Source organism: Plectrocnemia conspersa, unplaced genomic scaffold (assembly GCF_051122295.1).
Source record: "Plectrocnemia conspersa isolate PC_06_02 unplaced genomic scaffold, ASM5112229v1 ptg000013l, whole genome shotgun sequence".
NCBI classification, from domain to species: domain Eukaryota; kingdom Metazoa; phylum Arthropoda; class Insecta; order Trichoptera; family Polycentropodidae; genus Plectrocnemia; species Plectrocnemia conspersa.
This window is the reverse complement of record NW_028277177.1, coordinates 27,139,306-27,153,854: the sequence shown is the minus strand read 5'-3', so window position 1 is coordinate 27,153,854 and position 14,549 is coordinate 27,139,306. Positions and strand designations below refer to the sequence as shown.

Genomic DNA, 14,549 nt, shown 5'->3' with positions numbered 1-14,549 from the left:
ACTTCATACATTTTTTATTCAATATTCGAATAGTTGAACACTGTTGAGACTGTTAATAAATAAATGAATGGCAAATTTAGAAGACTTTAAACTAAGCCAAGATTTTATACTATGAAACGATTTTTCCTCCAGTACCCAAGCCATAACATATTCCCAAATAGTTGGACATTTGCAGAGCGATCACTGTCGTCAAGTATTTAGGAATATCAATATGAACTCATTGTTAAACTGATTGATACGGGAAATTCACAGTGTTATACACATTGATACCTTCACTGCTATGGATTGTGTGGCACATACCCTTCAAGTGAAATCTAGAGTAGTATTTAGGAAAGCTATCGGTCTCTATAATACAGTATAGAGTATAGATTAAATTACTATCTAAAATATACTTTATTAATAAATGTAGGTCACATGTTTATTGAAAATAGAGACCGCTGATCTAAATTGATATAACACATTGGTGCGACTATGATATAAGCAATTGTTTAATTAAAGTTAATTGATAAATATTGCTGGTGTTGAACATTTAGCTTATAGCCACCTGATCTTTACTTACGCATAACTGATAAGAAATGAGATATATGATAAATATCAGCGATGAAATGACTGCAAATTAACATAATCGAGCATTTAGCGATCATAAACCTTTAGCGTGCATGCTTTTATAAACTTACTTTTGAAACCCATCAATTACTAATATTATTACGCGACACACTTAAGATAGCGAATTGAACTTTAAGATAAGTGAATGTCGTGTATGAAAATTTGTGACGTGTAAGTCGTTGGTTTTCGACGATTAAACTAGGCTTATTTAGTGATTGAGCGTCTTATATAACTTTGGTATTTTAGCAAATTATACTGTTGTTACATAAATAAATTTCGTTCAAGGTGAACTCGGTTCAATTGCCGCCTTCAATGCTTTGATAATGTCAGCGACGGTCAACTAATGGCTAAATGATGTTTCCGGGTTTTATATTAGCTAATGAATCGAAAAATTCATGATTCATTGATATACTCCATAATATAAATCTACCACTTTAATTTAAACATGTTTACTGTGCCTTACTTTAATTATTTGTATAGATACAACATTTTTAATTTTAAATATTTTTTAATTTACATATACGCATTTGTTCCAAGTCGGAAGCGAAGGGTAGTTCTGGATGAAATTCTTGATGGAAGTGAGTTCGGTACGCTGTGATCGCTTTTATATATTCTTATTATTAGTTAGGAGAGATCCTTTGCCCTTTCTATTCATTGTGGTTGATTCAGAGTGGATACAGATTATTCTAATTTATTTGGAACATGCCCATTGGCCAAGAGATGCTTGAATCAAGCCAAGCGGACAACTCTCGCCCGGTCTTATACAGCTGGCATCCATTATGTACGGGCGCGGGGCCATGCCTACATATTATTATATGTTATGTAGAAAGACGAAAATAAGTCTGGTGTCTTTGTGTTTACCTCGCTGCAACGCATTGGACTAACGTCTGTCATTTTATCATAGAAAATAAAAATAAAATCTATATACGATAATCTGCAGTCAATATCAATTCAGTAAAACAGTACAACGATTTAATTAAACCGAAACACATATAAAGTTAATTATTGTTCATTATTTATATCGTAAAGCGTTTGTGTTTTTTTTATATTAAAAAATAATAACGATAACAAAAAGGTGTTATATCCCTGATGTGAATGTTTATTGGTGTTGTTCAGTGCGCAGTTGTCAGTGAACAGCTCCACGCGTTTCCTGATTTCGTTAGTGTTTTCATATTTCCGTTTTAAAACCCCTGCGAAAAGAAAAACAGAAAACGCAACATGGCCACCCGATTGTTGAGTAGGGATGTTCCCGACATAGAAGTGAGTTTTGGTTATCATTTTCTAACCTATTTGCGAATTGTTTTCTATTAAAGAGCGGATCTAATGACGTATTAAATCTAAACGCACGTTAGGAATGGATGAAAATAGTTTGTTGTTACTTTAACCTATATTAAAATTTAAATGCAGAACTTCACTGTTAAACTATGAAACTTCAGTTAACTAGGACCAAAAACTGCTTAAAAAAAATTAAATTAAGAGCATGTAAAAAAAATAGCAACTAGAAAACTCATGAAGGTCACTGCTTATCAAAAGATTTGTTTGCGGACGACACTTTAATTAATTGCATAGGAGATAACGTTAAAAAAGTTGTGCTTAATTATCGGTATAAGTTAAATAGTTTTAAGATGGTTTAAGAATAATTTTTAAAAAAATACAGCAAAAAGTTAAAATAAATTATGCGTATTACAAAGATAAAATAATATCTCACGGTGTACCACAGGGGTCTATATTTGTACCATTGCTGTTTATATTATATATTAACAATATAGTAAATAATGTAAAATACATATGTTTGCGAACGACACATTAATATATTGCATAGTGGATAATGTTAAAGAAGTTGTAGATAATTTAAATATTGAATTAAGTATAATAAAATTATGGTTAAAAAATAATGTACTTAGACCAAATAAGAATAAAAATAAATATATGTTTATTAATTATATAAACAGTTACAGATATTTGATAATATAAAATATTTAGGAGTAATTGTAGATAAATAAATATATTTTAAGGAACATTGTAATTATTAATAAAATAAATAGTAGAAAAATAGATATATTATCTAAAATAATAAACATCTAATAAATAAGGTATAAACGGATCTAAAAATATAAAATAGCCGATTTTTATAAATATCAATCAGTCGAGAAATAAAAATAAAGTTTTTTTTAACTATAATCGTTAGCTCCAGAAATTAAATTATTAGTAATTTCCTATAATTCTCTACAAAAATATTCGCAGTCACTCTCGGCAGGCTTTAGTGCGCCAGCAACGCGGTTTTTGTTCGCACTTCTCGCAGATGCGTCATTTCAGATTTTTCCAGGGGGGCAAAAGTTAGCTAGTCAGCGATCGTTATTTTTAAATTTTTATTTCATTAAGATTCATAGTATTTTATTAATGACAAGGTCTAGAATCCGCGTCAAAAGCAATAAAATCGTGCTGCTACCGTCACAGTGAAAACGTTCGTTTATCTACCGTTCCTATTAAGAGTTTTTATAACAATATTACGACTTAAACAAGTAAGAATCAAGTGATGCATATACCTATAAACCGAATTTTGACCAATAGGAGGACGCAAAAAACAATTATCACTTCTCAGAAGTCAAAAATTCACGTCAAAAGCAATAAAATCGTGTCGGCGCCGTCACAGTGAGAACGCTCGGTAACGAGCGTTCCCATTGCGGTGGCGGCGGCACGATTTTATTGTTGTTGACATGAATTTTTGACTTCTAAAATGTGATAATTGTTTTTTGCGCTTTCTTATTGTTCAAAATTTGGTTTAGATGTGCTTCAATCGATTCTCACTGATTGTAAGTTGTAATATTGTTATAAAAAGTCTTAATATGAACGCTAAGTAACCGAGCGTTTCCATTGCGACGGCATCATTTTATTCCTTATGACGTGGATTCTGAACAGGCACCCCTTTGAACTTGGTTAGAAAAATGCGTGTCATTTAATGAAACACCACGAATCTTGATAAAATAAAAATATTAAAAAATCGACCACTGAGTAGCCAAATTTGGCCCCCTGGCATAGGAAAAAATCAAATGACATCTCTCCAGTGCTTGCCAGCTATAAAACTGTTTTCTGCGATTGCTACGAGGAGCTGGACATGTCGATGTGAGATGACTCACATTTCTTTTAATCGTGTGTCGCTAAATTCAGTATTATTCTACATATAATTTTAGTATATATATTATATACATATATATTTCTTGTGAATTTTTTTTTCATATCCTTAATCAGGTTAAATTGAAATAAATATATTTACGAAATTTCTGCGTTGTTTTTTTAATGTTCATTACGTTTCACTAAATGTCTTTTGTCAGCATCCGCTGATTATTTTGAATAACACTTTTTTGTTGCAATTAAACAAATAAACATTTCATAATAAAAAATATTTAATTTTTTGTGTCATGAATAAATTCTGAACTAAGCCTGATAAATTATAATATTATATAAAAATATGGTTCAAATTGAGACGTCCTTTTAAGTGGATATAAGCTATCAAACATTTATTGAAAAAACTTGTACACTTAGCTGATAATAATATTAAATATAATCTCTTATTACAAAAAATATATGTAGATATATAATTTTTTGTTCTTTCTTGTGTCTGGTGTTTTTATTTTGTTAATAGGTTATCTCCTAATTTAAGATAATAAAATAGTCAATATGAAATTAGTTAATTTTTGATATACATATATGATCATATAAAACATTATTTTTAATAAAACAAAATGTAAATCATGCATATTGAAGGTTAAAAAATATAAATTATTAATATCAAGATGAACTATACAGAAGATAAAAACTCTTTACATAAAGTATGTTTTACATTTATAGTATTTTTTTTGCTATTATATTTTCTTATCTTGTTGACGTACTATGAACGCCACAGTTATTTAGAATTTAAATAATTTTAAATTTGAAATTACAAATCTGGGATTTGTAATTGAATTTTTTTGGGTGCTATTTAACATGTAGTTATTTTGAGAGATATGTGCATTTAAATAAACACTGTTCCATAAAACGAATTGTTTGTGCATTTATGTAAGGTAAGTCTTCGGGAAAGGTTTCGTTACAGATGGGGTGTTGACTATTCTGACCAATGCTCGCTCACACTTAATCTGTCCAATACTAATGCACAAACAATTCGTTTTATAAAATAATTATTTTATATTTTGCTCATTTAATTTTTTTTGAGATTTTCCGATTTTATGCTACGTACATATAAAACATAAACTAATAACCTACGATTATTTTATTGTGCAATATTAGTTATACAATTTTATTAAAACGATATCTTGAGCTTTGTTTATTTGGTTAGGTAAGCGGATTCGTTATCTTGTTTCATATCAAAACATAACAAGAACATATTGCTATTTGCAAATACATAATATATTCTATTTACATATTAATATGTTTTCAGAACTTGCTAAATCTCAATCCGAGAGTGACAATGTATTCCAATCTTGTACCATCTGCTGAAACTAAGATGAACAAAAAACATTGGAAGCGGAACTCTGACCGTAAATGCACGGTATGTTTAATATATTATTTTTTTATACAATTCAGTTCATTTATCTCAATAATTATAAACTTTCAGACTTGTCCTTCGCTTCAAAATGACTTCAGAGATATCAAACATACAACTTTATCTGAACGCGGTGCACTAAAAGAAGCTGGACGTTGTCTTAAATGCGCTGATGCACCTTGCCAAAAGTCTTGTCCGACTCAAATTGACGTTAAAAGCTTCATTACAAGCATTTGTAATAAGGTATGTATTTTTTGATAATACCTTATTTTATATATGTAATGCTTAAATAATACTTTTATAGAATTATTACGGAGCAGCTAAAACCATCTTGTCTGATAATCCCTTGGGACTCACATGCGGCATGGTGTGTCCGACTAGTGATCTTTGCGTTGGAGGTTGCAATTTAGAAGCTACTGAAGAAGGAGCTATCAATATTGGAGGTCTTCAGCACTTTACTGTGGATGTAAGTATTTTTATTGCACTTATAATAATATATCAATTTATGGCATTGTTTTTCGTTCATTTTAGAATGTTATAATTTTTAGTATTAACAGAAACACATATCACAAATGATTCTAATTAAAGATACACAAGATGTGTTGTACTATATATTAGAAAATATATTAATTATAATATACTGATTAAAAATAACATACTGGTACATTATGGTAAAGAGTAGAGTACGATCGGGATAAGGATTCCGGTTTGTTATTGTGTGCGTGAACTGTGTGGCTCAAAACAATTTCGCTCAGAATATTTAATTTTTTTATTTTAAAAGAAAATATATGTTTATTTAACATACATACATCTGAGCTAAGTTGGAAATTTCAACGGACAATTAGACATATATTATACAATCGAAAAAACCAGACATTGATGTCATTAATTAAATATTTGCAAAATTCAAAATCTTTCACTAGTCAAAAAAATAATGAAGTCTTTAGCTATTCTTCAAAAGCATAAAGATATAAAATGGGGGAAGAAATTATTCGCAGATTGTTTAATGGCTCGACGACTCTATTAAATCATTAGAATCCATTGAATAAATTAAAAAATTATCATTGGCGCAAAGATAAGAATAATAACTTTTTTAAGCCTTACAGAGAATAGTGTAAAAAAACCAACAACGTACGGATTAATGGAAAAATAATTAAAATAATTTAATCCACGAGTAAGAGAAGGAATAACTTACAGTGTATATTTGAAGCCTTGATATCAATTAACCCAGATATGCCCAAGAAATTTTGTTCTCTTAAAATTTCATTTATAAATAAAAAACAGTGGCACGAATTTAGTGACCTACCCATGGGACAGTGGGCATATCTGGGTTAAACCAATATCAACACAAAATTATTTAAAATAAATCACTAGAGAAGATCGAACTTCTGTGCCACACTGCACTTTAATGACGAACACCAGCGTTGACGAATCAGTGACTGTCCTTAAAAGAGAAAGCGAGACAACGAAGTACACGCTACATCGTTTCTCCCTCTCATATACATGTACACGCACACAATAACAAACCGGCATCCTTATCCCGAGCGTACTCTATCATGGAAAAAATTCTCCCATATTATTATGTTTAGCATCTCCAAATAGTGATTTAAATTCATTTTTGGAATTCATAGATAATATTTCAGAATATAATTCTGATAAAATTATTGATACCATTTTAATTGCAACAAAAGTGAGGATTTTTATATTTTATATGATATTGAAATGCCTTTAGTACTTGTTACTTTATTTTTGTCGTCACTTTTTATGTATCTATCGATATATAAATACTTATAAAAATAACTATTTTCAGATATTTAAGCAAATGGGTATCAAGCAAACGTTAGATCCTAATTTACCGGCTATCAAGAACGATCAACCGATTGCTTTATTGGGCGCAGGACCTGCAAGTCTCAGCTGTGCTTGCTTCTTAGCAAGAATGGGCTATAAAAATATTAAAATATTCGAAAAAGAGAACTATCTCGGAGGACTGAGGTTTATATTTGTACTTTACTTTGCAAAATATATAAAACATTAATACTTTTTTAAAGAAATATATATACTTAAATTAGCTCATCAGAAATTCCTCAATATCGTCTTCCATTTGATGCAGTGCAGTTTGAAATTAACTTGATTAAAGATCTCGGTGTTAAAATCGAAAGTGGGAGGATGCTATCGAAACGCGATCTAACAATTGAGGTAGTTATCAAACATCATTTTTATAAATATAATGAATGTAATTAAAAACTATCGGTTTAATTTATAGAAATTAATGGGCGAGGGTTATAAAGCTATATTCTTAGGCATCGGATTGCCGGAACCAAAGATTATTAGTATCTTCAAAGGTTTGACTGACGATATGGGATTCTATACAAGTAAAAGCTTTCTGCCTCGAGTATCCGCCGGAAGCAAAAAAGGTTTGTTTTATTCATTTTAAAATGAGTTGATGAAAACTAATCAATTGTATAATATCTATAGGTATGTGTGGATGCAGCAGTGCAGCTCCTACTCTACCAAAACTGTTTGGAAATGTGATCGTGCTCGGTGCTGGAGATACGGCTTTCGATTGTGCTACGTCTGCTCTCAGATGCGGAGCCAAGAAAGTGTTTGTCGTTTTCAGAAAAGGATATTCAAACATAAGAGCCGTTCCTGAAGAGGTGGACTTGGCCAAGGAAGAAAAATGTGAATTCATGCCTTTCATGGCACCTATGGAAGTTATTACAAAGGATGGAAAGGTACATTTATATATGTTTTAAAATGTGAATATATAAGTAGGGACATATACATATAACATATATATAATACTAAAACAATTGCCACAAAGATTTATATATAGATAATAAAATAAAAAGAGAGTGGAGTTAATATAAACAATTTTTTAAAGGCTTATTTCAGCAATGATAATAGGTTTGTTTTATTATCAGTAGTGATATGGATATACAACATTGAAAAGTTGTATGATATATTATTATCATCACAACAGTAATAATTACATTGCTATAAATATAATGAATCGTAATAAAATATAATGTTTTAAACTAAAAAACTTATACATTCATAAATATTATTTCAGATAACAGGTATGAAATTATGTCGTACTGAACAAAACGATAAAGATGAATGGGTGGAAGATAAAGAACAAACGGTGCAGTTAAAAGCAAGCTTTATCATATCAGCTTTTGGATCCGGCTTATTTGATGTTGACGGTGATTTTTTATTAAAATTTAATTAAAAAATGATCAATGATTTAATCAAATTTGATATTTCAGTCAAGGAAGCTATGGGTGGAGTCAAGTTAAACAATTCTGGACTTCCTTTGATTAATCCTCTGACGATGCAGAGCGTATCGCAACCGGCTGTGTTTTGCGGTGGCGATCTAGCTAGCTATTGCAGTCCTGAATCTAATACGATGGAATCAGCCGAAACCACCGTTGAATCTGTGAACGATGGCAAAACAGCAGCTTGGTACATCCATTGCTATCTACAGGTTATTTTTTCTATAATTATATTACATAAATTATTGTAGTTTACTATATCATATGTGTATTATGAAGGGGTTGTCTGTGGAAGCAAACAAAGTCCCAAAACAACTTCCAAAATTCCATTGTCCAATTGATGATGTGGACATATCTGTGGAAATGTGCGGACTCAAGTTTGAAAATCCCTTCGGATTAGCCAGCGCTCCACCGGCTACAACGTCAGCTATGATAAGACGTGCTTTCGAACAAGGATGGTCTTATGCCGTTACAAAAACGTTTCCCTTGAATAAGGTATATATCTATTCATTCTCGCCAGTAGGCTGAAACGAAGTGTTGCATGGTGCAGCATTTCCTTTACAATCAACGTTTTTTATACATTTAGAATATGGTGACAAATATATCTCCACGTATCGTAAGAGGCACTACATCAGGTCAGAACTTCGGACCAGGGCAAGGAGCCTTCCTCAACATCGAGCTGATCTCCGAAAAGAGTGATTTATATTGGTGTGAAAGCATTAGAGAATTAAAGAGAGACTTTCCAACTAAAGTACGGATTTTAAATTATACTTGATGATTAAAATAATTGATTAATAACAGATATATTATAATTTAGATTGTGATTGCATCTATAATGTGCGAAAAAATCAAAAAAGATTGGGAGGTATTGTCTAAATTAGCCGAAGCTGCTGGTTCAGATGCTTTGGAATTAAATCTTTCTTGTCCTCACGGCATGGGAGAAAGAGGAATGGGTCTCGCTTGTGGCCAAGTAATATATTTAATATATTTTATTATTATTTAGTGTCATTTAACATCATGTTTTTATAGCATCCGGAAACAGTTAAAGAGATCACTCAGTGGGTGAAAGCAGCAGTTAAGATTCCGGTGTTTATCAAGCTCACGCCTAATATTACAGATATTACAGCGATCGCAAGAGCAGCGAAAGAAGGTTTGTTTTGTCAAGATATATGTATATCAATGGCTTGCCGTCCGTAGATGCGGTAGATTCAAAACGTCAAACGCATGTACGGTTGATGGCGAGCGACTCAGCCGTTCTACCGTATGTATGGACGGCACGCCACTGATGTATATATATATAAATATATATTTTGAAAATCAAATTTGATTTTGATTGAGATATATATATATATATATTGGCAGCAATGGCGCTGCCATGATCACAACTCTTGAGTAGCTTGAGTGAACATGGCAATATTATCGCTGCCAAAATATGCACTAAGAGTAAATCACATATAATATTTATACTCGCGAATCATTAAGTATAAATATATTTATAATTTGAAGGTGGTGCTGATGGAGTTTCTGCTATAAACACGGTTCAAGGTATGATGGGTTTGAATGCTAATGGCATCCCTTGGCCTAATGTTGGTAAGTAATTTGTTATATCTATTTCACTTTCATGATTGAAAAGTGATAACACGTCACATTATGTTAATATAGAAAGAAGAACGGCATATGGCGGAGTATCCGGAAATGCTATTAAACCAATGGCTCTCAGAGCCATCTCCGAAATTGCCAACAAAGTCAAGATTCCAATTCTTGGCATCGGTGGTATTGATTCTGCTGAAGTTGCTTTACAGTTTTTGCAATGTGGAGCTTCAATTTTACAGGTAGTTAATATATAATACTAGCTTTCGTTTCGTTTTGATCCCATTTATTTTATATCCTTCAACACACAACAACAACATAGTGAATTTAGAATTGAAACCACCACTGAAACACTGAGAACTCCGACTTTTATATTTATTATCACAAATATTTTTAAAACATTCGTTGTAAAAATCATGTACAAACTTTGAGTATTACAATATAATATGATTGTATATAAATAGGTGGGAAGTGCTATTCAGAATCAAGATTTCACTTTAATTGATGACTATTGTACTGGTCTGAAGGCATTGTTATATTTGAGAAGCATAGGTAAATCAGGTTGGATAGGACAATCTCCGACTACTGTACCTCATCAACGAGGAAAACCAGTATCGACTCTGAGAGATAAGAACGGAAATGTACGTATTTTTAATGGTTGGATATAAAAAATTTGATATGAAAACTTATTGAGCATTAAATTTCAGGTCCTTGCTCATTTTGGTCCATATGGTAACGAGAGAGAAGAGCAAATAAGAAAAACTATTTTGAACGCCATTCCTTTGGATCAAGTTAACGGATATCTCACAGACAATCACTTTGAAGAGATTCCGAAAAAGGTTTTGAAAGTAGCAGATGTAATCGGCGAAGCACTCGATAATATTGGGGTATATAATAAATTGGACAATAAAAAACAAGTTGTTGCTTTGATTGATGATGTAAGAATAATTTTATATGGAATGATAAATTATGAAGGAATTTACTAAAAATAAATTATTTACAGGATATGTGTATCAACTGCGGAAAGTGCTACATGGCATGTGCTGATTCTGGCTATCAAGCTATTACGTATGTATAGATATATCATAAAAATTATTCGTTATTTCGATCTTTGTCACTTCAAAAAAATACTACTGGACTATTCTTCCAAGTTAATTTTATTTATATTCTGTAGTTATTGATTGTTAGATAGATATTTTTTGGGTATTTTAACGATTCGTGACTTTGACACGCTTTAGAAGATATCTTAATGGGGTTTCGAAGGACCAGTGAAAGTCAGTGTACAATAAATTCTATCAAGCGGGATTACAGCTCCACAACCGGTCCCTATGACCAGGGCCGGCCCGAGGAGTGGTCGCCCGGGGCGGCAATTACAGATAAGGGCATCATTTGATTATATTTAACACAGTATCGGTAAAATGTTAGGAAATGGTATTTTAACAACATTTTCAAAAAATCCGAGATAGTTTTTGAGCAAATATTTTTGCCCTCCGTTAACCTTTTCAGAAAAAAATTTACGAGACGGATTTTAAACAAAAATTTCCGTGATTACCTATTCTTTAGCTCTCTCAGGAAAAAATTCTCAAATGACTTGTTTTTTTAGAGCTTGGGGCGCTGGGTGGTTTTAGGTCGCCTCAGCCGTTGGCCATAACATTTATGTTGTCCTTGTTCCAAATAAACCAAAACAGAGATGGTTATCATATTTTTCTTGAAGCTGAATCTTTTCATCATCACTTATATTTATTGAGACCTTTTTGGACTTTAAATGCAATATATAATGACACAATAACATATTAAAATTGATACTTCCACACAGTCAAGGCATTAGTTAAGGTGACTAGACGTCCTATTCTGAGGTGGATTCTTTAAAAATTTTGTCCTCCTTGGTTTGTTGAAAAAAAATGTTGAGCTCTTCAGAGACGTCAATTATCACCCAAATAACGTCCCTGGAGTTCTCGTTGTAATTTTTCTTCTTTTGTCCTTAAAAATATTTCGGAGATGGTCTGTGAATAAAAATTTTCGAAATGATCTACTTTTTTAGCACCCACAGAAGTCTGTCCTTGTTTATCTTCCTCAAACAAAAAAATCTGAGATAACTTTCTTAGCACCCGCAGCAATTTATCCTCTTCAAATAAAAATTTATAACAAGGCCTTTTTACTTTTAGTGTCCTCCTTTGATATTTTAAAAATTTGGTCACCTTACATTAATAGCATGTAACGCAATTACTTAGAATAATGGTATAAAAGTTGGGAGAATATCATTTATAATTGTTTTAACTAAAATAGAAAAAAAATGAGTTGACTGTCTTTTTCCAAACCAACGATGTGTATAATATATTGTGAGATGTTTTTCAAACATAAGATACTATTAAAATAATTAATTTAATTTCAGATTTGATCCTAAAACTCACATTCCACATGTGACAGACGATTGCACTGGTTGTGCGATTTGTTTATCTGTCTGTCCCATTATAGATTGTATCAAGTAAGTTAAACCCAACGCTTCATAACAATGTTTCACTATGTAGTGTTCCTAATGTGTATTTATTAAATTTCAGTATGGTCGAAAAGAGTATTCCTCACGTACTCAAGAGAGGACCTATTAGGGATGAAAGTCCTGACATTTTCGGCATTCATCCACTACACGCAGTGTGATTTTATATTTTACTTTTATTTATAGCGTATTTACCTTACGTCCAATAATTGGGAATGTTAAAAAAATAACAATAATTAAATTTAAAAATGTTTATTCGTACAAAATAATGTTTATATAAACAAATTATAATGATAATAATTCGTTTTCAAATTCTTCTTTGGTAAAATTACTTTTGTTGTCTTTAATTAAAAATTTATTTAATAAAAACGCTTCTTTTTTCGTTGCATCCCACATTTCAGTCCACCATGAAGATTTTATACCATCCCACGGAGGAACCGGCTTTTTACAGTTATAATGGCTTTGATTCACGACTGATTTTGTATTTTGCTGTATACTCTCGTGTACTTTGAGGCAGAAGAAACATTCAAAAGCTTCTGGAAAAGATTCTTTACTAAGATCGTCATCGAAAGTGTATTTTTTGAGATTCATTTCGTTTACCAGTTTATCGTTTAATTTTTTTTTACTCAATTTATGCTCTAAATACCTTTCATATTCATCATCATGAGCGTTTAAATATAATATATACTGAGCTAAGTGTTTGGGAGATTTAAAATCTTCAACTTGAATCACCGACCATTCGGTCGGTAACCAGTCCTTTACCGTAGGCGATCCCAAATAAATGGGCACAGAACCTACTTTTAACGGTCTCCATAACTTCTCAGTGATATAATCGTCGCAAATACCGTTTTCAAACGATATAGTAAATTTATATCTGTTAACGAAACCCAAAAATTCATCTGAATCCAGATTGTTTAAATAGTCGTTCTTGTATTTTTCAGGTAACTGTTTATTATTTAAACAATTTCCATACGAATCTATCGATACATATTTCATCATTTCTTTCACATACTCGTCTCTATACGAAGACGTATCGCAATCGCTTTGCATATATAATACGGGCGATAGATTCTTTAGTAATTTATTTTTTGATTTTGTATCCATGTAATACTGCTTTGTTGTTATTTCATCGATGCTATTCAAATATTGAAGAGTTAATGGTAAATTGCTAAATCTACTTATAGTCGATGAATAGTTGAACAATTGTAGCGCTTTCTCGTGCGACAGTATAGGAACGTTTCTCGGAGATTCTTCATGTAATAATCCCCAAAGTACTTCATTGGGACGTCTCGGAAGCGGAAGTTGGTATGGGTCGAATTGGCTTCCGTAAAAAAGAAATCCTTTAGCTTCGCTGATAATCTTCTTATTGGTGATGTTTACGAATTCACAATTTAGATTGCTGCTGCATTTCGATATTTTTCGTTCGTATCCAGGAAAAGAAGAGGTCCACCAAACGACGACTGGGTAATTATGAGTATCTTTATAATATTTGTAAAGGACTACGACAAAGAGTATGTAGAACAGTATTATAATATAAAATACGCAGTTACGAGACACTTTGAACAATTTTTTAAGGAAAAATCTTAACATTTTTCAGTCGATAAATAAAGAAAAATCGTATATATATAGTATTAAGATATTGATTACATGACTTTAGTAACTTTTTGTCTTAATAACACTGTCAACTGAAAACTTTTGACATGTGTGGATAATTATTGCCATACAAAAAAAATATATCTACATAAGAGAATTAAATATGGCAACAAATTAAATGGTCAAAATTTAAATCAACTTTGAGTCAGAATAGAAATCAAATCTCGGTTATAAAAATATAGAACGATCATGTGAATAGAAAAAAATAATATAACATTAATAAATCTGAATGAACAATAAATTATTAACTTGAGAAATATCTTATAAAATATATCTTAAAAATTATTTATTTTGAAAATTAAACACCCCATGAATTAGTTTCAACGAATCTATTTAATTGTATATAGGAGGCAAAGATATTTAGAAGTACGAACGAAGCGGAAATTACGGCAGA

At 31.4% G+C, this 14,549-nt stretch overlaps 2 protein-coding genes across 2 annotated transcripts; one reads left to right on the top strand and one right to left on the bottom strand.

Moving 5' to 3' along the window:
• Positions 1-1,720: 1,720 nt before the first annotated feature.
• su(r) (dihydropyrimidine dehydrogenase su(r)) lies at positions 1,721-12,871 on the top strand. The gene is made up of 21 exons (XM_088202626.1): positions 1,721-1,866; positions 5,042-5,152; positions 5,219-5,389; positions 5,451-5,612; positions 6,957-7,138; positions 7,216-7,342; positions 7,410-7,560; positions 7,622-7,878; positions 8,217-8,349; positions 8,413-8,630; positions 8,698-8,913; positions 9,005-9,169; positions 9,236-9,388; positions 9,448-9,568; positions 9,925-10,008; positions 10,081-10,250; positions 10,473-10,649; positions 10,716-10,946; positions 11,012-11,076; positions 12,401-12,493; positions 12,567-12,871. The coding sequence occupies exons 1-21, from the start codon at positions 1,825-1,827 to the stop codon at positions 12,661-12,663; spliced, it is 3,126 nt and encodes a 1,041-aa protein (XP_088058752.1). The 5' UTR covers positions 1,721-1,824; the 3' UTR covers positions 12,664-12,871.
• Positions 12,739-14,208, bottom strand: FucTB (alpha-(1,3)-fucosyltransferase 10). Its single transcript, XM_088202629.1, has one exon. It carries the CDS (start codon positions 14,090-14,092, stop codon positions 12,788-12,790), a length of 1,305 nt encoding a protein of 434 aa, XP_088058755.1. The 5' UTR covers positions 14,093-14,208; the 3' UTR covers positions 12,739-12,787.
• Positions 14,209-14,549: the final 341 nt, after the last annotated feature.

Excerpts from the sequence above, each read along its gene's own strand:
- FucTB (XM_088202629.1), bottom strand. The coding sequence starts at position 14,092 with ATGTTAAGATTTTTCCTTAAAAAATTGTTCAAAGTGTCTCGTAACTGC.